Raw genomic sequence first — 24887 nt, 5'->3', positions numbered from 1 at the left:
TGGCCGTGGCTCGGGTCGTTCCTCTTCAGACCACATCTTTCCGTGTGTTGTCCGTGTCGCTGCCGTATGTTGACTAGTAGCTTAAAACGAAGCTGTGCCGATTGCTTCAAGGCTTTAACGCAGCCGGTTCGGTGTAATCAAAACGTTGGGTATTTTGCCTGCTGTGGCGTTGTTTTTGTATTTGTATTTGTATAAACCCGCAGAAAAGGATAGGATCTTTAAATGCAGCTGTGAAAATAAAAAGACGGCCATTTGCTTAGTTTGACTATATAAATTCTTGTTTAGGGGCCGTTCAAGTATTACGCATCATCGATGGGGGGGGGGGGAGGGGGTTTCCAATTTGCTTACTTTTGATGACAAGGGGGGAGGGGGGGGTTGAAAGATGCTTACGTGATCAACCACCGTTCATGAAAATGTTAAATAATTTTAATGGCATCTTACTCGGTGCGCCAAAAACGAGAAAAACCTTTCGATAGTTTGCGGGCACTTGAAGTAACATTCTCCCCCATTATGCCGCGGATCACTTAAATAATCTGAGAATGTGCCGCGGGTAACTTGAGTGATGTAGAACCACACTGGGCGCCACTTAAGTGCTCTAAAACTACGTCACATGTCACTCAAGGGATCTCTGAATGCGTCATGGATCGCTTAAGTGTTCTGGAACTGTGTCCCGGGTTATTTAAGTGATCTGAAAACGTGCCACGGGCCGCTTAAATGCTGTGGAATTGTGGTACGGGTCGCTTAAATGCTCTGGAATTGTACCACGGGACACTTAAGTGATCTGTAAATGTGCCGCTCAGTTCATTTTTACAAAATTAGGTTTGACGAGGGCAGGCCGCATCAGACAACCCCCAGGGCCATATTTGGTTCACGGGCCAAGGGCCTTTATGCGATTTATCATTATATGGCTTAGAGGGTGGGGTCACAATGAGGATATAAATTTAACGATATAAATTTTGAGTTCATAGTTGAAATTAACAGAAATCGATTACAACATATAAAAGTATTTTCTTCAAAAATTTCAAATTTACAAATAATATATATTATTTTTGCATATAAATTTTTGATCGTGGGAAGGGGCACGAGCCCCCCCCCCCATGGCCCCCCTCCCACCCCGTGTACATCTCTGATTCCACCAATATGCGTTAGAATTCAGAGGTGCAGAGCTGATGACGAAATTTTGCTGACAAGGTGGGGGGGGGGGAAGAAGGGGGCCAAAAATGGCTAAGACTTTGCTTAAGTAATACTTGAACGACCCCTTATAGTTTGGAGAGAGAAGATTATTTACGGAGTAATAAAAGAGAGAAGAGGAAAGAAGAAAAAAAAGCCATTATACAGAAATTATGAAACAATCTGTGGGGGAGAGAACGGTACTCTCTTCCTCACGTACACACTCGTTTTTATTCAGAGTCAACGGCCATCATGAATATAATCATCTGTAGGGGCGCAGATGGTGTCAAATTCCGATAACACCTCGGAGAAGTGTATCTCAGCTCAGTTGGAGCATATTGTACGATAGATCGCGGCATATCTTGTACTCTGTGTGTGTGTATACGTGGAATCTTCTAAACTAAAAATTGGCTCCTCTGCAGGTGGCAAATGGATATCAAAATCAACAACAATCGGGGTGTTTAGTCTGCCGGGCTTGATTCACAATGATAATGCCTCATCGGTATTCGATAATAATTTAAAGCACTAATTGCCAAAGTCCCAGTCGCTGAAACACCTTTGTCAGATATTTAGCACAAAGGTGCTGAATTTTTTGGAAGGTGTGGGCCACGTCATTGTTTTGAAATATTTTCGTGGGCTTCTTGAGTTATCCAGAAATGAGCCTCGATCCTCCAAAATTATCTAAAATGAAGTGTCACGTGCCGCTTAAGTGATCTGCAAGCGTGCCGCGGGCCACTAGAGAGATCTGGAAATGTGCCACTAACCACTCAATAGGATAATCTGCAAATGTATCACGATCCACTTAAGTGAACTGGAGGTGTGCCGCTAGTCGCTCAAGTGATTTTGAAATGTGCTTGAGACAACTTGAGAGGTTTGTTTTGTTTTTTGTTGTCACGGGCCACATCAAATGCTTCCGAGGGCCACATTTGGAGAACAGGATATGGGTTGAGCATTTATGGCTTAACATGTTGCATCTGATGTGAGTACAAAATTTAAAATGTCTCATATTTTCACATAAGAAAAAACCCAAAACTTTTCAAACCGTTTTCTATTCAATTTATGTTCAAACCAAAACAATGGTTAATTTATTAATTAGAGCATCGGAAATTAAACCCAGTTAGTTTTCCAAGTTTACATTATTATTTTAACAAAAATCTCCCCGGCAAAATTTCGTTATATGCTATGTGAAACATAATTTTAAACTTTGTTTTCCCATCAAAGTTGTGAAAATGTTTATCCATATGTTTTCTACATATTACGCTAGTGCCACAGAACCGGGGGCTAGGTGCGCCTGAACAATTTCGGGGCACGGAAAATGTTTAGGACACACCCCCTCCCTTTAACAAGATTTCATATATTTTGTGGAGAAGGGGGAATCGGCGTCATGAATATACACGAACGCTAAGAAATACCCCCATACAAAAAAAAAACCAACTACACAAATGTGAATTAACACAAAAATTAATGGAGGTAATTTTAAACTGATGTGAGAAACCGTTTCCAAAATTAATGAAAACTTTAGAATCGATGGATTAAAAATAATTGAAAGAAATTATTTCAGTACCAATGAAAAATTTTAGAATTAACAAAAGAAATAATTTCGGAATTATTGAAAATTCAGAATTAATGAAAATAACAATTCCAGAATTGATGAATATTGAGAAGCGAAATAAAATAAATGAGCTCTTTTATATAAAAAATATATCTTCTCTCTCTCTCTCCCGAGACCGCACCGTCACCGTAGAAATATAAAATGAACTAACTCGGTGACGGTGTGGACGCGGTGCTCGGACGGTGCTCGGAGATGTGTGAACGGCTGCATTGCTTAGCAAAGAATTATTCTTTGACCGTGTGATGACCTACCCTCGGCCGACACACGTGTCGGGCACTGTGCGGATATGTGTGCCCAGACCTTATTTCGGCTGTTGGAGTCGGGGAGGGAGGGGGGGGGGAGTACCGCACCCCTGGATCCACGCATGAGCCCACGGACCGCGGAATACTATTCAGCACACAACAATGTAAAAACAAAAGCTAATTGTTTTCTCCTCCAAGCCTCGTGGACCTTTCCCCCCCAAGCGAAATCTCTCTAAGAGCCTCTGGATATGAACCCCTGCCCCATGGCAAAGACGAGAGCTCATTGAAATAACGGACTCACCTATCCGATATCTTGGTCCCCATGGCGGTTGCAACGATTACTCTCATGCTGTAGATTGTGCCCTAAAATGTTATTCTATATTACTGTTATTAAATTGTGCTGTACGCGGTTCTTACAATTTTGGCCAACGGACCTGGCGTGAAGGCTATGGAATCTGTGCTATGTATAGCCGGTCTCAAACGTTTATTTCTCCAGAATGTAAAGACCTGAGCCAAGGAGCCATCGATATGGTGAATGAATTCTACGGTTGCCAGACTCCATGATAATGGTAACTATTTGGAAAATTATGATTAAGGAAATAAATTTATTTCTCTGAAACGTTTTTATTGGTTATCATTCACTGAAATTCGAATTATAGTCATCATTCACTGAAATTCGAATTATAGTCATCATTCACTGAAATTCGAATTATAGTTATCATTCGCTGAAATTTGAATTATAGTTATCATTCGCTGAAATTCGAATTATAGTTATCATTCACTGAAATTCGAATTATAGTTATCATTCACTGAAATTCGAATTATAGTTATCATTCGCTGAAATTCGAATTATAGTTATCATTCGCTGAAATTCGAATTATAGTTATCATTCACTGAAATTCGAATTATAGTTTATTGAACGATAATTCATTTTTGTTTGAACAAAAATAAGACGAAACTTAAGACGAAACTGGGGTATGGTACAGTTTAGTATTTTTTCGTTCAAAACCATGGGGGGGGGGGTGCACTAAAAGGTATACTGGCCTCGGACGATGAAGTGAATTTTCATTTCTAATTGCGGCCCTGCTCCTAATAGAACATGTACTAGACTAAGCGTACCCCTTGAAACGTGTGAATTCTTCCGTACGCCGCAAATGCGTTGGACAAGATGCGTTGGAATAACACATCTTGAATATTGAAGCATTACAAATATAAATATATATATTTAGCACCTTCTATAACTTCACTTATTTTTTCAGCTTATCACCACAGGGTGGGCAACCACTGTGATAGATAGCTACACTAGTAGGATGGAGGCCAGGACAGTAGCGTGCCATCTCGGAGCCCTTTGAAAGAGCTAAAATAATGAAAAATAAGTAAGGGTGACATTGGAGTCTACGTCCTAAGTAGAGACAGGTTACTTTGTCGCACCAAAGATACCGTGAACCATAATTGGTGAAACAGGGTTCCAATGGGTACTCATAACCCATCAAAGCCCCTTCGTCATGACTCTGCCAATTCCTGGTGCATTAGTGAGCTTTGCAAATGAAAATTTTAATTTCTAGTGAGGTGGGTGAAAACTTAAGTTAACCTGAAAACAGCACCAAAGATAACCGAAAACCGTAATTGGTGAAACGGGGTTACAATGGATAGTTATAATCCATCAAACCCCCTTCATCACGACTCTGCCAATTCCTGTGCAGTAGTGCGCTTTGCAATGATAGTTAGATTCTAATAAGGTGGGTGAAGACGTAGGTGTAGAGCCGAGCTATAATTTCGTAGTTTTCAAATGTTCATAGACCTGGCACCACAGGTCGAGTCATGTGTAGAAAATTTTTTGGTCTCTTTAATCGTGCTTTGTGTCTACTGTCGTATGATGAAATCTCCGCAAGGTGTGGAAATTCAGAATCGTTCAATTTATCAAATAAGTTCTTTGCCAGTTTCTTTGCATATGACGTTACATCAGCCACTCCGGAATCACGTCTGATATTAACGTTTCTAACGTACCAAGCTAGTCCGGTGTATCTCCTCAGAGTCTTGTTCTGAAATCTCTCCAGAGCGATGATATTCATTTTCTTCGAGAACAACCAGACAGGCGCAGCATACAGAAGAATCGGTCTAACTGTCATCTTATACAGAATAATTTTATTTCGAATTGAAAGACTTGAGTGCCTGTGGCTTAGTCTGTTGAGCATGACCGAGGCCACGGTCGCCCTACGGATGACATCAACACACTGCCGGGAGAAACTGAATCTCTTGTCCATTATCACCCCCAAATATTTATTGTGAATGACTGGGTTGATTATAACTCCTTCTACCTCTATGTGTGCTTGTTGTGGTAATGAGGACTTGTTAGTGAACCACATGAATTTGGTTTTATCTGCATTCAGTTCAACACGGGTTCGCACACACCAGCGCTCGACCAATCTTACCATTTCTTGCAAGTTTGAAAGGGCCTTGCCAGGGTCCTTATCTGTGCAACAAAGGGCACTATCGTCGGCTTAAAGAGCGGTGAAACCCTTAGGGGCAACTGAGAAGCACCATAATCGTGAATTCTATATTATGCAAATTTAAAGTACTTATAAAATCGAGCGATACAATTATAAGAAAATAAGTACGAAATTCTTTATACTAAATTAAATGAAATTGATATTGAAGTTCAAAAAAGGGGAAATCATTTGCAAAAATATATAGAAATTAGTAAGAAATTAATTGTAAATTTTTAGCGCTAAAAGACGAAATATTCGAGAGATGGCACTCTTTTAAGTGAATCGTGAGTAGTACGGTGAAATAAAGAAAAAAAAAAGTTAAGGTTCCGCCGAGATTTGAACTCAGATCGCTGGATTCAAAGTCCAGTATGCTAACCATTACACCACGGAACCACAGTTATTACTGACGTTTTTTTATTACCGTTAAGCTTTCTACTGCTGTCAAAGAGCTGAGACGATCATAATATAAGACAGCTGATAAAATATCCCATCGGGCTTTTGAAATGAATAGACACGGGGGAATAAAGTTCTTTATTGTAATGTCTTTATCGCAGTGGTATATAATAAAACAGTGTTTAGCTCGACGTACGTAGGGTGACCATACGTCACGTATTTCCTGGGACAGTCCCGGTATTTTCTGTTTTTTTTGGCTGTCCCGACTTTTTGGGAAAAGTGTCCCGGTTTTTCCCGTATTTTGCACGAAGCCTACTCGAATTTTTATTCTTTATTGAAGTCAAAGATTGAAATTATTTTTCAACTCATAAATTATATTGTGATAATTACAACTATAAATGAGTATATTAATCTCCCACATTTGTCTTAGTGAACGTTTTTTTTCCCGTGGAATTCATTTTAATCCACTGCAATTAGAGGTAATGCTGCATTAACCGCCATTGTGATTTTTTCCGTTGTTTCAACAATATTTGGCGACTTTGTTCGATTTTGGCGTCATTTTTATCAATAATTGGCGATGTCCCGTATTTTCCCGTATTTAGAATCCCAATTTCCCGTATTTCTCTCGAGGAAATATGTTCACCCTAGACTTACGAGATAAATTCTCACAAAAAAATCAATCATCGTGACCATATTTCTTCGAGGAAAATATGGGGATGTCGCTAATTGTCACTAACAACGAGTTAGCGACGTTTCGATATTTTTTGAAAAAAATTCTGAACAATTATGAGGGTTTTTTGTGTGCAAATTATACGCTATTTCTTTAATAATTTTTTTAATGTCTTTTAGGGAGGGGTGACTTGTTGCGTAGGTTCGTTGGATCGTCCCGTACGTACTTTACGGGACACAAATGTTCTCATATTATTCGGCTCTTCTTGGAAAGGCGATTACGTCCCTCTGAATCCACTCCTGGTTTGGGTATTGGTATTCTTAACTCATAAGACTTTTCGAGTCTGGGTAAGAGACTCCATTTCCTAGAAAAAAAGAAACATACGTCTCTCAGGAATCAATCGGGGGAATCCACTTTAGAGCGGATAATCCGCAGATTATCCCCCAGCGCCCAAGGGCGCTCTATCCTGGCGCTCTATCTGCTGTTACCAGTTATCACCAAGATCGCTGAAATATTGACGATGGTGGAAAATGGACCGTTACTCGTGGGCGGAGATACGGGGGAGGGGGTGGGGGGGGGGCCCAGCGTCAACGGTGGAGTCGACTGATCTAATGTATATATGTATATATATATACATATATACATGAATTGACATCATCATCATCGTGCCCCCCCCCCCCCCCAGACTTCCAAGTCAATCTCCGCTTATGACATTACTGCAAAATCACGGTGGATTAAAATATATTTCACGGGGGAGGACGGCACTTCGACCCGTTGCAGATCACGTAAGTGACCTATGGCCCAGTTCCAGATCACTCGTGCAGTCAGCGACACATTAACGGATCACTAGAATAACACAAGACTCATTTCTCGATCACTCGAGTGGCTCGTGATACATTTACAGATCACTTAAGTTAACGGTGGCTCAGTTCTAGAGCACTCAAGCTCCCAGTGGTACATTCCTAGATCAGAGTGAATTGACTCCCCATTTCCAGATCCCTCAAAAGAACTTCGGCGCATTTTCTGATCACTGTAGTGGCTCCCGAAACATTTCCAGATAACTCGAGTAGCTCACGGCACATTTCCAGATCAATAGAGTTACCCAAGACAAATTTTCAGATCACTCAATTGGCCCGTGTGACACATTTACACATCACTTGAGTAGTGGCTCAGTTCCAGAGCACTCAAGCACCCAGCGGAACATTCCTTGATCAGTAAAGTGGCTCGTGGCCCTGTTCAAGATCCCTCAAAAAGCCCGCGGAACATTTCCAGATCACTCGAGTAACCCGAGACACATTTTCAGATCACTCAAGTGGCCCGTGGCACATTTACAGATCACTTAAGTGACCTGCTGTGGCACTATTCCGAATGTTCTGCGACTTATTTTCATACTGATATAGTGATCTCCCACTTTCGATGAGGTTGAGCACCTCAGTGTTCAATTTAATTTACATTGACTCACTTGATATATCAAAGGTGCGACAACATGTTTTCACGAAGTAAACTATAAGAGTAAATATGAATGAAAAAAAACTTGAACCATTCCTTTGGGTGACCGTATTTTGTCATTTTGACATCTCTTGAGCACCTGCACATCGATGATTGCCAGAGTTTTTGACATTATATGACAATTTGAAGTCGACAATTATTTTAACATCTGACAAGTTACTAAATATTCAATTTATCTCTCCTGCTGTTGGTGAGATGCGTTCGATTCCGAGATATCGGCTGACTGTAATGTCACACCGATGATTGCGGCACATCTGCGTTCGAGAAAATTGAATACCACAGACGGAATCAGACTATAAATACGATACTTTTCCCACAGTTCAGTGCAATTCAGGGGACAAATTTGGAACTGAAGACCATTCGGAAAGGTAAATATATACCCGTAATATATATGTGAATTCTCTGCGAATATTTTTATATTATTAAATTGCGGTTAGGGGTTTGTTATAGAATCGGATATTGCGGGCGAAATTTAAAAAATATATACATGAGGCTGCCTTAGTAAAAAGCCGCGTTTACATGGGAAATGGGAAAAGCAGGTTTAATAAGGATTTTCATAAAAAACCGTTTACATGGACCGCTACTTTAACCCCACTTTTCAGATGTCATCAGACGTCATGTGGGTCGCCCGTTTCAATTTACCGCGCAAAGGATTATACGAAAAGAGTTTATTCTAGGCTGACCATATTTCCTTGAGAGAAATACGGGACATTGGAATTTCCAAATACGGGAAAATACGGGACATTGCCAAATATCGTCAAGAACAACGCCAAAAGTGTACAGAGTTGCCAAATATGGCTGAAATTACGGAAAAATCCCAATGGCGGGGAAACGAAGTGTTACTGCAAATTGCAGTGGATTAAAATGAATTCCACGAAATAAAAGAGTATTTAACCTTTCAGATACTGCGGGCTAAATTTAAAAATATTTTCACGAGGCTGATTTAGTAAGTTAACCTGCAGTAGAATTTTAAGATGGAACTGAATCTACTAGATCCCTGATTCCCAACGTAGGTTCCACGCTCCACTGGGGAGACAATATGATTTCCAAACGGATGGAATTTTACTTCTCAGTGGGAGAGATCAGAATTCATGAACATTTAAGGAACTGATCAAAATTCATATTTAATGAAAGAAATTTCAGAATGTTTGATTGGGAAATAAAGTGATATATATATATTAATGGCAGTAATGATTAGATCTTTACTTAATGAAAATACTTTCATAATTGAGGAAAATTCATATTTAATGGAAAAAAATGATGTCAGAATAAACAAAATTCTTCAATAATGTAAGTCTTCCCATTCAACTCGATACCCTAGGGCGTCCGTTGTGCCTACCCATTTAGATGCCAATGTATGAATAGATATCACAGAGTATGACTTATCGGACATGGGGCTGCGTGGAAATTTTTTTTGGCCCGCACTTTCTCCAAGGTTGAAAATCCGCTTTAGACTAGGCTTATTATTTTTCCGGCTTCCTTCACGTGGATAAAGGAGATCGATTCCCTTTTCAAATATTTAGAACTTGACTCATCCACTCGGTATTAGTGGATGTCATATGTTCGTTGTTTTCGTAATCGCGGTCTGTTTCTTCGGAAAACACTGTTGAGGTTATAATTCTCGTATCGGAACAAAATACGAGTTGCGCGCGCACGTGTTAAAAATATAAATGCTTAAAAAAAAAAATCTCCTAAAGGCTTTTCTAGTGCGGAAAATATTTGTACAAGACGATTGTTTAAATATTTCTAAAAGTGAAAAAACTTGAGAGGAAAAATTCACAATTTTTTGAAATAGCTGCGGTTTTCCGTTGTTACGGCATCAATGGGAGTCTATATAGTAGGCATGCATAGGAATAGGCAGGTTTTTAACAACTGGATGTTGCGAAGATATATTTCGGAAAGAGAGAAAATTCAACTGTCCCCCGCGGGGAATCGAACCCACGCCCTTTCACTTTCTCGGGTGACCGCCCTAGACCACTAGACTACAGAGGCACCGAATCTCTCAGTGTACACGAGCTCCAAGGAAAGATTGAGAGATTCGGTGCCTCTGCAGTCTAGGGGGTCTAGGGCGTTCACCCGGAAAATGAAAGGACGTGGGTTCGATTCCCCGCAGAGGCAGTCGAATTTTCTCTCTTTCCAAAATATATCTTCGCAACATCCAGTTGTTAAAAACCTTCGTATGATAGCGGAGAGTGACGTCATCCTTGCATAGAAATAGGATCGTAAAATTCGATCAGCCGCTGCTGTATCTACACCTGCTACTATATAGCATACATGTCCCTAATCTGCTAAGAGCTGTTTTTCTGTGGTTGCAATAAAAAAGGTATGCAAGTTGTGTATTGCATAACTGTCACACTACAGCCGTCATTATTGAATCTGCAAATCCACGAGGTATTGATGAAAAGAATAAGTCATCTCGCAGGGTTTTGTATGACCAATGGAAAAAAAAAAGCTTGGATTACGAAAACACCTGGATTTGTAATGGAGAAGTGTTCACTGATGTAAAGCTTAAAAGAAGTTGGAGAATTGAATCAGTAGCACTTCAGAAATCGACCGAGGATGGACTAATCAAGGCGACTGCTTCTGAAACTGAAGTGATACCTTTCATGAAGACGATCAAGAGATTGAGAATTAATCGACAAATCCATTATGAGCCATATATAGCAAAGGTTTCGTAACTTTGAATCGGCAATGGATCGATTCCATGAAATAGACTAGTGTGGGCAAACTGCGGCCCGTTCAGAGGTTTTATCCGATCCCTTCGCAGATTTTAAAATAATGATATAGAAATATTTAATTTCAGTGCTTCAAGAAAAGTCATTTGAAGGGGTGTTTGATTTTTTGCAAAATGCTAAATTTGCATTGGGAAAGATTGTGTTTCCCTATATTGCTTACAAAAACTGCTGACACCTAGAGATGCATTGGACACTTATTTGTCCAATAAAAAAAATGTGTACCTCCAGAAATGGCTTAAAAGCGCTCATATCCATCGAGGAGGTTTAGAAAATTTGCCAACCAACCTTTAGAAATGATAAAAGGCATGAGCACATGGGGGCCCAGTCAGGCAGCTTACGGGAGTGGGAAGGGGCGTTGAGTGCATCTGGAAGCCTCGTGACAATGAGATCTAGTTCGATGATTTTCGAGAGTAAGCAGTGAGGAAATAAATAAAGAGAAATTGATAAACTGATACTTTTCGAGCTTAGCCGGACCGGGACCCAAGAAAATTTTCCTGGGGGCCTGTGGAGCTGTTAAGATGGCCTTGCGTACCCATTGAAATACGTAAAAGGCTTGGGCATCCCTAGAAATGCGTGCATACCCTATAGCAATGCCTCGTAGGCTTGTGTACCTTCTAGACGAGAAATTGCGTAGGGGGAATTTGTTACTTCTATACAGACGCACAAGGCTTACGTCCCTCCTTGTATGTTTAAACATGATTATTATTACTTTGCACTTATGATGCCTTTGAAGATTCCTTCCGTTTTTGCTGGTTATCTTTTGGCTTACCCGCCGAATGGTTGGTCATTTCGTTATCGTGACTGCTTGTAGTGGACACAAGAGGAACGACTTACGCATTCAAAAATATTTCTTCTTATTTCATATTGAATGATAACCCACACATTTCCCCCCCTATGCATAATACATATTCTTTTTTCATTATTCAAAAATAAAAGATGATCACGAAGACGACAATCCTTGTCCTTTGTCTCCTGTGCTCAGTGACGACGATGGCAACGAGGATGACCCCTGAAGACGCTGGTAAGAGCTACTTGATAAGATTTCCAATCACCTTTTCAAATATGAATAATTTCTCATGCAGAATATAATTAAAAAAGAATCGTACACGATAGATTTTTACTACTACTACACCGCACACCAACTCCGGTCACATATCGCCATACGGCAATTTCCGACCAGTAGAGTTGGGTGGGAAATGAAGGCTCCATCCATCGGTGGTCGCTCTAGGCTCGGTAGGTAAAGAACTTGCTTGAAATGTTCTATGCCCGGATTCGAACCCATGGACCTTGATGGTAACCTTCATAGTGAAAGACGAGAATCTATACCACTGCGCCACTCGGGGCGAGAGATTTTGACTGGGTAAAATCGGATATTTTCCGAATATATATACGATATTTATTGATCTTTTTAACCGGGGTGGGGGTCTTTTCCTCCCAACCAGATCATGGATCGCCGCTTCATCTCAAAAAAGAAAAGGGGGATTCTTTACCGGGGGATATACGGATTCCCGATGTTGAGGTGTCCGCATAAACTTGGATGAGAAGCCATCTTATCTTCAGAAGATATCTTATTGATTTACTCTATAACATTGGCGTACGCAAAATGTGGGGGGTTGGGGTTCTGCTGAAAAAAACGTAACCCCCCCCCCCCGATAAAATTCTGCGTACGCCTATTCTCCATAATACAGTCGAATCCCGTTTTAATGAACTCCAAGAGACTGGAGTCCACTTCGTTATAAGAAATTTCATTATAAAGGAAAATTCCAGGTTTTTGCGTTATTCCCATGTAAACGTATCTGGGGGAATAGAAAAGTGTTCGCATTAAAACAAGATTTTCGCTATAACGGTATTGGTTAATACTGGATTCCAATGTATACCGAATATTATTCTGTAGAAAGGTCGCTGCTACTATTTTATTGGCTCAGCGAGTCCGTGGGCTCATTTTCTTGGCAGAAGAGCCTTCAATTCATTTGCACCAAAGGTCCGCGGGCTTCATCTCATTGACGCAAAGCGTCCGCGGGACACAAACGACGGTTAAGAACCCCCTGTCTTGGACCAAGTGTTATTACCTTTATGTAATTTTTTTTAGAGTTGCAGAAATTACTCTGGGAGAATGAAAATGTCGTCGAGGGAGATATCAGAGTTTTACCGACTTCGGTTAGTTTTCCGATTACTGTTTGATCGTAATATTATTGCGGCATTGCATGATTGCTAAAAGAAATATTGCACTAATGATTACACAACTATCACACAGGAACGATTGGCTGCGACAACGAGAAGATTCGCCAAGTGGAGAAAACAGAAGATCTACTATAACATCGATAAATCCTTAGGTATGAAAATTAACATGCATTCATTCATTTTTCTACAGGGTGTGTTGTAAAATGATTAGCCATACGTAAAAAAAAGTGGCCAAATACATGGAAACAGTGTGACGCAAGGTGGCTTTAGTGTACATTAAGCATGTTTCCATAACGACAAAAAAAAAAAAAAAAGTTCAATTCCGCTCGCTGCGCCATCTAGCGCCTTCACCTTTCGATTTTCCCCATGACAAATGATGGCAAATGTTCTCTGTGTGTTCTAAACCTCTTTAAACAGGGCTGGATAAATCTCGAAAATATCTTTTATGTGCCAAAAATAAATTTTAGGCTTCAAAAAATTAATATCCAAACACTACCCAGAATCCAATACTTCTTTTGACTTTTTCAGGGTGTAGCGACACTCTTTCATATGTTGACAGATATGCTGCTGTAAATTCCAGACATTTTCTACTGCTCTCCGCAGGCAATTTAGTTGATACGCCAAGAAAATTTTAGGCGCCAATACAAATTTTTTAGTAGCCATGGCGACCCTTAACCAGTCATCTGGCTACGCCGTCATATGACATCGCGGTCATATGTAACGGTTGTGCTAAAAATCCTTCATATAAAGGAGTTCTAGGTTGTGCCTATGACGGCATATGACGTCATGCCGATTTTCGGTCTTTCTCACATGGATAAGACGGGATAATTCCCAATACAGCAGCTGCCACCACTCCCTAGCAGTGCATCACTTGACACTTTGTACCACGTAGAAAAATGCAATTTTCTTGTGTGTTTGCGACTTTTCAGTTCGACAGTTTGCCTTTGCGCATCGCATCTATGTTTTACAATATTTAGCTTCCAACTTTCAAACAAAGGGGAAAAAATGTGCGCATCTGCATTGGAAGGGGCACCGTGGTTGGTACACAGGCCAGAACACTGGTTAAACGATTTCTTTTTTCGAGCTGATTATTTTTTTCATAGTTAATGATGACAAGAATTGAAATCTGGAAAGAATCATTAACAAAAATCTGTTTCGAATTCTACCGCTTATAATGCAGGTGCTTAACAGTCTGAATGCGTGTATAGTGTTATATCAGATTTTTCAGTGCTGCCACCTATATTTGAGAAGTGAAGTGAGTGGAGTGTAATAATTGAATAAATGTACCGATGTAGGCCTATTGCTCTCTCTAAAATTGACTGCAGTAACGAACGTTTAAATAACTCTTTGCATATAATGCAAAGCTATGCATATAAGGGCTATGCATATAAGAGCAAAGCTATGCATATAAGAGCAAAGCTATGCATATAAGAGCAAAGCTATGCATATAAGAGCAAAGCTATGCATATAAGAGCAAAGCTATGCATATAAGAGCAAAGCTATGCATATACATATAAGTGGAGCTTATGTTTTGGAGCACCCTGTATATGCTTATTGTTATTTTTTTGTTAGAACCTGTCTTTTTGTGCAGCTAATGTTCATTGGTGTCATGATATTGTGATTATAAGTGATGCGTGGAAAATGTTTTGCAGATGGCTTGAGAACCACCATCGAGCAATCGATTTGGACATTGCAGAATAAAACCTGCCTCCAGTTCGTGGAGAGTCAAACGAGGCCGCAACGAGTTGAAATGATTCACCATTTGAACTTGTAAGTGACCAACACCTATTCCTCTTGAAAATTTCTATTTAATTAAACAATTAATCAGTGAAAGAAATAATTTCAGAGTTATCCAAAGAAATAATATCAATACAGAACAGAATTTAATTTATTTCGTCGTTTCCCTGCCCAATGAGGATGTCGGACGACTTACAAATAGTCTTTCTGAGGCGTTATGAAGGAGAAAGACAAGTTTGTACATGTATGTGTAAATCATGAGTGTGTGTTTGTGTAGAGTAAACTAAAGTCCCTTCCAACGTCATGTCCAAAGTACAAATGTAGTATGCGCTCTAAAAGATCACAATAATGGGGGGAAATTGAAATATTCAATATTTAAAAAAAAAATCGTTGGTAGATAAAAACCATATAAAACATACAATACATATAAGACATATAGATAACACATACGGATACAAGAATGAGTACAATATACCAATTTCAAAGTAGATAAAATGGGATAGGATGACTTATAAAGAACTAATAAAAGTAGAAATGCACAAGTATAAATATATATTTCCTCTTTTTTCTAATTCAAAATTCAATTTTTTTTAAATTCGTTTTTTTTTCTCGAAAACATTTATAACAAAATAATAATAGAAAACATAATTTTATTTATCAGTAGAGTGTCCAGTCAGAGTGCAATACCCTTCTTGCCTATGGTATATTGTTCTCTGTAATGGCTCGTAATTCACTATGTCATTGAGATGGCCATATTCAGAGTTCTCTATATTGTCATAGTGGGTTGTAGATAGCTCCTTGATGAAGTCCAGTATAAGGGGTATACCCAGGTCTTTCCTGATGTCAGCTACACGTAAAAATTTAGGTGCCCTCACAAGGGACCTTAGGATCTTGTTTTGCTGAAATTGTAGTTCTTGCATGTTGCTATGACTTGCGTAGGCCCAGACCGGGGCTTCATAATTGGTTGAAGAATAGATTTGTATAACATGACATTTTGGAGATCATGCCTAGGAATTTTTAAAATGACCAGACCAGACCGGAATTGAACTTTGAGCCGATTCCCAGCCCGCGAGGGCCAACTATAAAAACTGGCCAAGAAGGCCAAGAAGAAAATGTGTACATGTTTGTAGATAGATATGTGTTTGCATGAATGTGTAGTGTATGTAAAAAGAACTGGTCAAATTGGTTAAAAGTCATGATCTGGCTATAAGCAGGCAAATGTCATCACAGTTCACAGAAGCAGATCACACAATCTGTAGCTAGCAACATCTATTCGAAGTGGAATGGGGGAAAAAACATCACATGGTAGTCGTGGCGCAAAAAACCCCAGCAATAACATCAAAAATGCAATACAGGTAATAAAGTTCTGTTTCAACTCAGTGCATCAGAAATTAATGACTATTGACAAATTTTATGTAAGCAGAACAATCCAAAGTTCAAAAAGAGTCTTCTCGCTCTTTTTTTTTTAACACCTTTTTCATATGCACATCATATACAGGTCAAGTTCAATATGCAAGTTCAATTGGGAAATATATGTGTATATACAAAATTCAATAATGAGAAGATACAAATCGAATAGATGCGAATAAACGTCAAAAGTGGATAGATACATAGCATGCAAGTAATGTGAGTATATAAAATTGAATGAGAGAATTTATGTATTAAAATAGTATGTATACAATGAGATTTGTAGAAGAAAGCATCTTTACAAATTCTCCCATGTAAGGCGCCCAATTTGTTTGGGCCTCCTATATTTCCTTAAGCAGTCAGCATCATAGTCAACAATTTCCTCAGATGTTCGAATTGGGAACTAAACATTCGCTCGAATTGATCATTGTTTAATTTCTTGATGTATGTGAATATGTGAGGTATGTCCAAGTCTTGTCTGATGTTTATTCCGCGAACAAACCAAGGGGCTCCAACAAATCTTCTGAGTATTTTGTTCTGCATAGTCTATAGTTTTTTGATATTCGTTTTACAAGCATGCGCCCAAGCTGGCGAAGCATAGAGTAGAGTAGGCCTTATTATGGATTTAAAAAGAATAATTTTGTTTTTTAATGAAAGTTTTGCCTGTGGAAATGTGATGCGATTGAGCATACCCATAATTCTATTAGATTTGTTTATTACATGATCAATGTGTGAAGAGAAAGATAGATTTTTTGTTGAGGATACAGCCCAAGTATTTTATTTGTCTAACAGAGCTTAAAGATTGTGTACCAATTTGAAGTCGTCTGTCCGGTATTTTACGACGTCTAGTGAACCACAAAAACTTGCATTTGTCACTATTCAGTTGGATGGCAGATTGATCACACCGATATTCTATTTCATCCATGGTTTCTTGTAAATTGTTGAAGGCCTGATTTGCATCCCTGCTACTGCACAAAACTGCACAGTCGTCTGCAAATATGAGCCTCCACTGCGACGAGAATAATCAAACATAGCCTCCGTTCACAGTGCTGGGTGTCAGCGATCACATTTGAATTACCCACACATATTTACATAATATATTTATATAATATACGCTATTTACATAATATAAATTTCCCTTTTTATACAATTGTTGATACACATAAACATTACTATGTACGACACATATATTGGAAACAAATGCCATAATGAGCTCATAATACTCAAGGTTACAAGTCACCATCATACCATGAAAGTGTATGTACAAAAACATTCATAAATTATACAGGGTGTATTACTAAAATATTATGGTTTAGGAGCCTAAGTGCGCCTCTCTATATTGAATCTGCATCTGTTTCTACTTCCGAATCACTAGTGGATTGTTCACTGCTCCCACAGTAATTATGAAAATAGTTTCTTTATTATTTATCAGATAGCCCAAGTCTTGTCGCGGGTAACTTGAGTGATGTAGAACCACACTGGGGGCCGCTTAAGTGCTCTAAAACTGTACCACATGTCACTCAAGGGATCTCTAAATGTGCCACGGACCGTTCAAGTGTTCTGTAACTGTGTCGCGGGTTACTCAAGTGATTTTTGAATGTGCCGCGGGCCTACTTCAGTGATCTGAAAATGTGCCACGGGCCTCTTAAATGCTCTGGAATTGTGCCACGGGTCATTTAAGCGATTTGTAAATGTGCCACTTAGTTCATTTTTGCAAAATTAGGTTTGAGGGGGCAAGCCGCATCAGATAACCTTCAGGACCACATTTGGTCTGCGGGTGAAGGGCTTGCCATATGGCTTAAAAGATGGGTCGCAATGAATTTCTTAAAGATAAATTTTCAGTTCTTACCCTTCAGATAGCATTGAAATTAACAGAAATCGATTATAATAACATATAAAGGTATTTTCTTTCGAAATTTTAATTTTTTTGTACAGTAATTACGCATTGTTTGCGTACAAAACTGTTTCTTTCAATGATTCTGAATTTTTTTTTCTTCAGAAATTACATGAGAAATATTTTGAAGAAAGTAATTCAGAAGCTATTTCCCTCTCATCAGCTTTTTTTTCCCTTTGTAAAATACAGTACTGAATCGTATATGAATACTTTAGTTTAGGGTTACGAAGCGTCCTCCTTTCCGATGCCATTTCAAGCGTCCTCCGACGTTTCGGAAAATTCATACTTTTGTCCTACTTTTCAGGTTTCCGGAATTATTTTTCTGTTTTTCTGGGGAAATTTTTTCCCCCACTTTTGAAACATGTATTTCTTCATTGATATGAGTGTTTTTGTGCTGTCCCCCCTCGCACTCGAGCACTTCCAGTACTTTGGGGCACGGGGGCGGCAAAATGCTGTTTGCCCCGGGTGGCAAAAATCCTAGCTACGGCACTATCAGAAGGTACTCGAGCACCTCAGCATTGACTCAGAAATCAAAATTGCTCATGTAAAGCTCAAGACGAGCGGCCACGGGCCTGAAACACTTTCGAAATGTCCCAGATCTATCATAATGATGAACGAAACAAAAAGGCAAGATAAACAGTTGAAAGAAACAATTATGAAAATTGCATTTTAGGAGCTTCATGTTATTTTAATCAATCATATTCCCATAGACATTAATGTGATACATCGAATTTTTAAAATAAATTGAAGGCACTGAACTAAAAACTTATGACGAGTTGAGAATGAAAAATGATCTTTCCCCTTTCGAAAATAAATTAAAAATATAAAAACCCCTAAAAGAAGGATAAAGTTTTATCTTTCCCCTTTTTCGGATCATGTAGATTACCTGAAAACGCGTTAAATGGTCTGGTCATGGTGCTTAAATTTATTTAGTTATTAATATTTTAAGAGAATTCGATCCGGCAAAACACAGGGTCATGTTAAGTATAGGGAAAAGATCGGTTTGTTTGGGCTTACTTGTCAGCCCATAGGGTTGCCACAACGGCTTGAATTTTCGTGCCTGATGTTGTCACCTCCTTGTATTCTTTCCTCCATGACTATATTAGCTTTACTTTAGTTGGCGTATTTTACGAGAGAGAGAGCGCCATCTATGTATCTAACATTGAAGTATATCTTATTGGTTGAAATATTCATAATATTTTAGACTATAATAAATACTTTTATGCAAATTACACGTACGCCTTTAAATTCTCTCATTCACATAGCATTAATATTGCATAACTCTCTCAAGGCTTTTCAAGTCTCGTGAGAGATTCTTAGTCGAACGCAAAGGGGTCGTTCAAGTATCACGTCAGCATCGATGGGGGTTTGAATGATGTTTATATACGTCATCAACTACCCTTTACAAAAGTATGAAATATATTTAATGCTATCTTACTCGGTGTGACAAAAACGAGAAAAACCTTTCGCTAGTTTGTGGGTACCTGAAGTAACATCTTCCCTATTGATGCCACTTCCGTAACTACTCGCCTAAAGTACGAAAGGATGTTTAGAGGTGCCGCGAGTTCGATACCCGATTTGTCCTTGTCAGAAGACTTTCCTGACACAGGGGTACAACAGAAACGGCGACATGACCGCAGAAAAAATTGCTACGGCAGGGAGTCTGCCATCGAGGGGTTAGCGCACCAACCTCTCGATGAGTATAAAAAACAAGCTTGCCGTTCGGAATCGGCAATAAATTGTAGGTCCCGGTCTAATTAGCCCTCATGTGCTGAAAATAACCGTGGTGTGACAAAAAATGATCAAATGACCACTTCCGTGATCTTTAAATGTTCCGCGGATCCTTCAAGTTATCATGAAATATGTCCGGGCCGCTCAAGTGCACTAGAAATGTGTCGCGGTCAGCAGGGCCGCAACTAGATGCTGGTCAGCCGGGACAAGAGCGCATTTTGGCGCCCCCATGTAATGCTGAAGGAGGGGTTGATTGGTGAAATCTACTCCCTCCCTCCGGATCGGCGCCCAGGGCACCAGAACCGCCTGCACCCCCGTAAGTTGCGACCCTGGCCGTCAGCTTAAGTGCTCTCGAACTGTGCCGCGCGTCACTCAAATGATCCGTAACTATGCTTAAGTAATGTGGGATGATTTAAGTAATCTGGGAATGTGCCGAGGGTAAAGTGAGTGATGTAGAACTGCACTGGGGCCACTTATGTGCTCTAAAAGTGTGCCACATGTCACTCAAGTGATCTGTGAATGTGCCACGGGCCTACTTGAGTGATCTGAAAATGTGCCACGGCCAAGTTAAATGCTCTGGAATTGTGCGATGGGTCACTTAACTAATTAGTTATTACTAACTTTAAGGAATTGTCACTAACTGTTCTTACTAACTATTCAAGAACTAAATTGAAAAAAAAACAAAAACAGAGATAAAATAAATATTTAGTGTGGGGGGTATCAAAAACTAACTACTACAGTCGAATCCCGTTATAACGAACTCCAAGAGACCGGAGAAATCACTTCGTAATAACGAAATTTCATTATAAAGGAATTCTAGGTTTTTTTGCATTATTCCTATGTAAACTTATCTGTGGGATTAGAAACGTCTTCGTTGAAACGAGATTTTCGTTACATCGGTATTCGTTAAAACGGGATTCGACTGTACTATAAATATCCGTGAGTGATTTTTCGATGCTAGAATGGGCTTCGGAAAACATATTGGCAGAGATATGCACAAAGTACGAGTAGTTACAGAAGTTGGGATTTGTTTCGCCGGAATCCGAATTGAATCTCAATCATAAAATACTTTTGTGTGCATAATTAGCACATACTTATGCTTCGCACGTATGAGCGTATGCTCTGAAGATTAGTTACAGGGAGGCTTAGTAGGCTGTAGCAAAGGGCGACAAATTCTGAAGGGCAGTGAATTTGAGCAATGAGTGCTGAAATAGTAAAATGGGAGGAGGGTGGAAAGCTTTGTAGCTTACAGACGGTGAAACCGCAAATCCGTCTCTGCCTAGAGAGTGAGAGAACTATCTTAGTTAAGTGTCCAAACGAATGACCAAGAGAGTTCGTAAGCATGTGAATGACATAGGCGGCAATGGACCAGGTCATTGAGCGTAGAAAGAGTAACATAGTGATAACATATGCAAGCGAGTTTCTAAGACAGTATGCAAATGACTGACCAAGACAATGCGCAAGCATGTGAATGACAACAGAGTGAATTGGAGAGCGTACGTCAGTGAGCGACCAAAAAACGGCGTAGAGCGTTTGGAAGCATGTGAGTGATCAAAAGAATGACTTTAGAGAGCTGGGGACCAGGTCAGTGAGTGACCTGCAGAGTTTGAAGCTTTGTAACTGGCAAAAAGAATGACCTAGAGAGCATGGGATCAGGTCTGTGGGCGAATAAAGATTAACGTAGTGCTAGTGCAAGCGAGTGACGAGAGCAATGTGCAATAATGTGAATGACCAAAGAGTGATCTAGAGAGTGAGGACCCATTTAAGAAAGCAACCAAAAAATGACCTAGAGCATTTCAAGCATATGAGTAATCAAAAGAGTGACTTACAGAGCTAATGACTAGGTAATTGAGCGAGCTACAGAATTTGAAAGCATATAACCAAAAGAGAGAGAGCTACGGATGAGGTCTTTGGACGACGAAAATTATGACCTAGAGCGTGTGCAAGCGAGTGACCAAAAGAGTGTGCAAGCACGCGAATGACCAGACCAAAGACCTACGTGGTTTGCAAGCATGAGAGTGACCAAAAGTGCGTCCTAGAGATCGAGTGACCAAAAAAGTTACCTAGTGAGTTTGCAAACGTGTGAATGATCGAAACAATGACTCAGCTAGCAAAGGACCAGGTCTCCCTACAATCAAAAAAGTGACCTGGAGCGTGAGCAAGCAGATGGGTCAACAAAACAGTGTGTAAGTTAAGTGAATGACTAATAGAATGACTTAGAGAGCGAGGGAACATGTCAGTGAATGACCAAAAGAGTGACCAAGAAAATATGGAAGAATGTAACTAAAAGAGTGTCTTTAATATAGGGGTGGAATCTGAGCGGGCCCGGGGTGGCAAATTTGAGGATTCTGTGGTCCAGAAAATTAGAATAAGAGAAGGGTGACAAAATTCATATATCCCACGGGCGGGGTAACCTTATAACCACTCCTTTCAATGCTACGAAAAATAACATGTAACACATTACAGTAACTCAAAACTAAAATTTTTAAGAAGATTCACTGGAGCTATCGAGTTTTTTAGAATCACCGATATCCACAAAGAACTTTATGAATTTTCCTGTTACTGGTGCTTAAATAAGGTTTTTTCATAGTGATATTGACTTTACCGGATAAAGCAGTGTAGGTGAAGTTGCTTCACCTCACGCCGGCTGAAGCTTTACGAGCGTTTCGGACACAGAAGAGATTGATGAAAGGTTCAGGTCTAATCACCCCTACCGGACTTTTCTGCAACGCCGTCTATTGACAAAATTCTGGAATAATTTTTATTTTTCTGTACCAAAAAAAAATCCCTTTCCGTGAGAATAATTTTTTCGCCAGTGGCATTCAAATATACAAATTCCTCCCATTTTTCGTGGATTTTTGAACTATTTACGAATTTTCGGAACACCCTGTATATCCAAATTCGCTATCCATATACTGCTCTTAAATGTTGAACAATCTTGAAGCTGATATCATGTAATAATCACTGACATGATTTTTGAAGTTGCGATTCTTACGTTGGCTACACCGGTGTCGTCCAGCCTCTGCGCCTCGCTGATTGGTGCAACAAGACAGGACCAGTAATACATGAAATCCTACACGCAGCAGGCTTCCTCCACGAACACATGCGGTCCGATAGAGACTTCTACATAAATGTCAATTACCAAAACATCAGGAATGGTAAGGCTAATAAAAAATCCAGTGAATTGTTCATAATACACATTCACAGAGTAATATATCTTGCTAATTTCCATAAAATTTTTCCATATAGGAAAGAACAACACAAATTTCAAGAAACTCGATCCATCCGAAAACATTTTGCTCAACCCATTCGATTATGACTCGATTATGCTGTACGGTCCGTACAATGGCGCTAACAGACGTGGCGTGAAGGCTATGGAATCTGCTATAGCCGGCCAAACATTCGTTTCTCCGGAATATAAAGGTCTGAGCCAAGGAGACATCGACATGGTGAATGATTTCTACGGTTGCCAGACTCCATGATGGATGACTGATAATGATAATCAGTTACTGAGCATCAGACTATTATAGGAAATAATAAAGAAACGAGTGCATTCTTCTGAAACAAAAACTTATTTTTGAGAAACTTATGTGCTGGAGTAATCGTCTCTTCATATTTATTGAGAAAAGCAGCAATATATTATGATATTCTCTCAGATGAATAAGGGGCCGTTCAAGTATTACGTAAGCAAATTTTTAGCCATTTTTGACCCCCCCCCCCCCCTGCTAGCAAAATTTCGTCATCAGCTCTGCTCCTCTGAATACAATGATGGCTATGAACTGAAAATTTATTTTTAATAAATTCATTGTGACCCACCCTCTACGCCATATAATGATAAATTGCATAAACGTCCTTGGCCCGAAGAGCAAATATAGCCCTGGCCTGCCCTACTAAAAGTTAATTCTGTAAAAATGAACTAAGCAGCACATTTACAGATCGCTTAAGTGTCCTGTGGTACAATTCCAGAGCATTTAAGTGGCCCGTGGCATATTTTTAGATCACTTAGATGACCCGGGACACAGTTCCAGAACACTTAAGCGATCCTTGGCACAATTAGAGTATCCCTTGAGTGACATGTGACGTAGTTTTAGGGCACTTAAGTGGCCGCCCAATGCGGTTCTACATCACTCAAGTTACCCGCGGCACATTCTCAGATTATTTAAGTGATCTGCGGCATACGATTACGGATCACATGAGTGATGCGTCGCACAGTTCCAGAGCATTTAAGCGGCCCGGAAACATTTCCAGAGCACATTTAGAGAAAATTATAGTGCTTCTGTAGGGGACTTATCAAAAGGTAGAATGTTAGTTCAGGTGCCCAATAACTATCGAAAGGTTTTTCCGTTTTTTGGCGCACCGAGTAAGATGCCATTAAAAATATTTCATATTTTCATAAAGGGGGTTTGATGACGTAAGCATTATCCAAACCCCCCCCTCCCCCCTTGTCATCAAAGGTCATCAAATCGGAACCCCCCTCCCCCATCGATACTGACGTAATACTTGAATGTTCACTTATATGGGAGAATTATACCCAATAATATTCAAATTACCAAATTCCCGCGAGCGAAGCCGCAGGTAACAGCTAGAAGAATAATATGAATCTTTAAGTTAAAAAGCAGGGCAATTATGTTGGCAGAAATTAGAAAAATTCAGAAGGAATATGAGATTGTAGATTTAGCTGAGAGCTAAAATATTCAAAAGATGGGGCTTCGACAATATAATGGAAAAAAAAAAAACTCTTAAGGTTCCGCCGAGATTTGAACTCAGATCGCTGGATTCAAAGTCCAGTATGCTAACCATTACACCACGGAACCACATTTAACCCCCGAGGCTATTTTTTTATCGTTAAGCTCGTCACTGTAAGTGCTAAGATCTCGTAAGACAGGTGATAAAACATATCGGCTTTAGAAGCGAATGAATACGGAAATTTAGTGCTTTTTATTCGCGTATGCCCTTACTACCAAAGACGCCCTTAGAGGCTATGCGACAGGTGCGGTTGCATCGGGCCGGTGGTTAGTGAGGGAGGTCCCACACTTACAGAAATAAAAGTGGAAAAAATATACACACGCTCGTATATAAAAAAATACGATATACAGTAAAACCTCGATAAGTCGTCA

The 24887-nt window shown here is 39.7% G+C and overlaps 1 protein-coding gene and 2 non-coding genes across 3 annotated transcripts; 1 reads left to right on the top strand and 2 right to left on the bottom strand.

Moving 5' to 3' along the window:
• Nucleotides 1-5834: 5834 nt before the first annotated feature.
• TRNAQ-UUG (transfer RNA glutamine (anticodon UUG)) lies at nucleotides 5835-5906 on the bottom strand. The gene has a single exon. It is a non-coding gene; the product is annotated as a tRNA-Gln (tRNA).
• A 2470-nt stretch (nucleotides 5907-8376) lies between these two features.
• LOC149083992 (astacin-like metalloprotease toxin 5) lies at nucleotides 8377-23351 on the top strand. Its single transcript, XM_089234347.1, has 7 exons — nucleotides 8377-8453; nucleotides 11757-11841; nucleotides 12910-12977; nucleotides 13075-13153; nucleotides 14654-14771; nucleotides 22753-22928; nucleotides 23020-23351. The coding sequence occupies exons 2-7, from the start codon at nucleotides 11757-11759 to the stop codon at nucleotides 23250-23252; spliced, it is 759 nt and encodes a 252-aa protein (XP_089090473.1). The 5' UTR covers nucleotides 8377-8453; the 3' UTR covers nucleotides 23253-23351.
• Nucleotides 23352-24512: 1161 nt separating this feature from the next.
• TRNAQ-UUG (transfer RNA glutamine (anticodon UUG)) lies at nucleotides 24513-24584 on the bottom strand. Its single transcript has one exon. It is a non-coding gene; the product is annotated as a tRNA-Gln (tRNA).
• Between the last annotated feature and the right edge of the window lie 303 nt (nucleotides 24585-24887).

This window comes from Pholcus phalangioides, unplaced genomic scaffold, assembly GCF_987345545.1.
Source record: "Pholcus phalangioides strain wild (caught in Gottingen) unplaced genomic scaffold, Ppha-v1.0 ptg000008l_1, whole genome shotgun sequence".
Lineage (NCBI taxonomy): Eukaryota > Metazoa > Arthropoda > Arachnida > Araneae > Pholcidae > Pholcus > Pholcus phalangioides.
Note: the sequence above shows the minus strand (reverse complement) of the source record. Positions and strands in the feature narration are given on the sequence as shown.

Excerpts from the sequence above, each read along its gene's own strand:
- LOC149083992 (XM_089234347.1), top strand. The coding sequence starts at position 11,757 with ATGATCACGAAGACGACAATCCTTGTCCTTTGTCTCCTGTGCTCAGTG. Across the intron at positions 12,978-13,074 it reads TCAGAGTTTTACCGACTTCG|GAACGATTGGCTGCGACAAC; the intron begins GTTAGTTTTCCG and ends ACTATCACACAG. Across the intron at positions 14,772-22,752 it reads ATGATTCACCATTTGAACTT|TTGCGATTCTTACGTTGGCT; the intron begins GTAAGTGACCAA and ends TGATTTTTGAAG.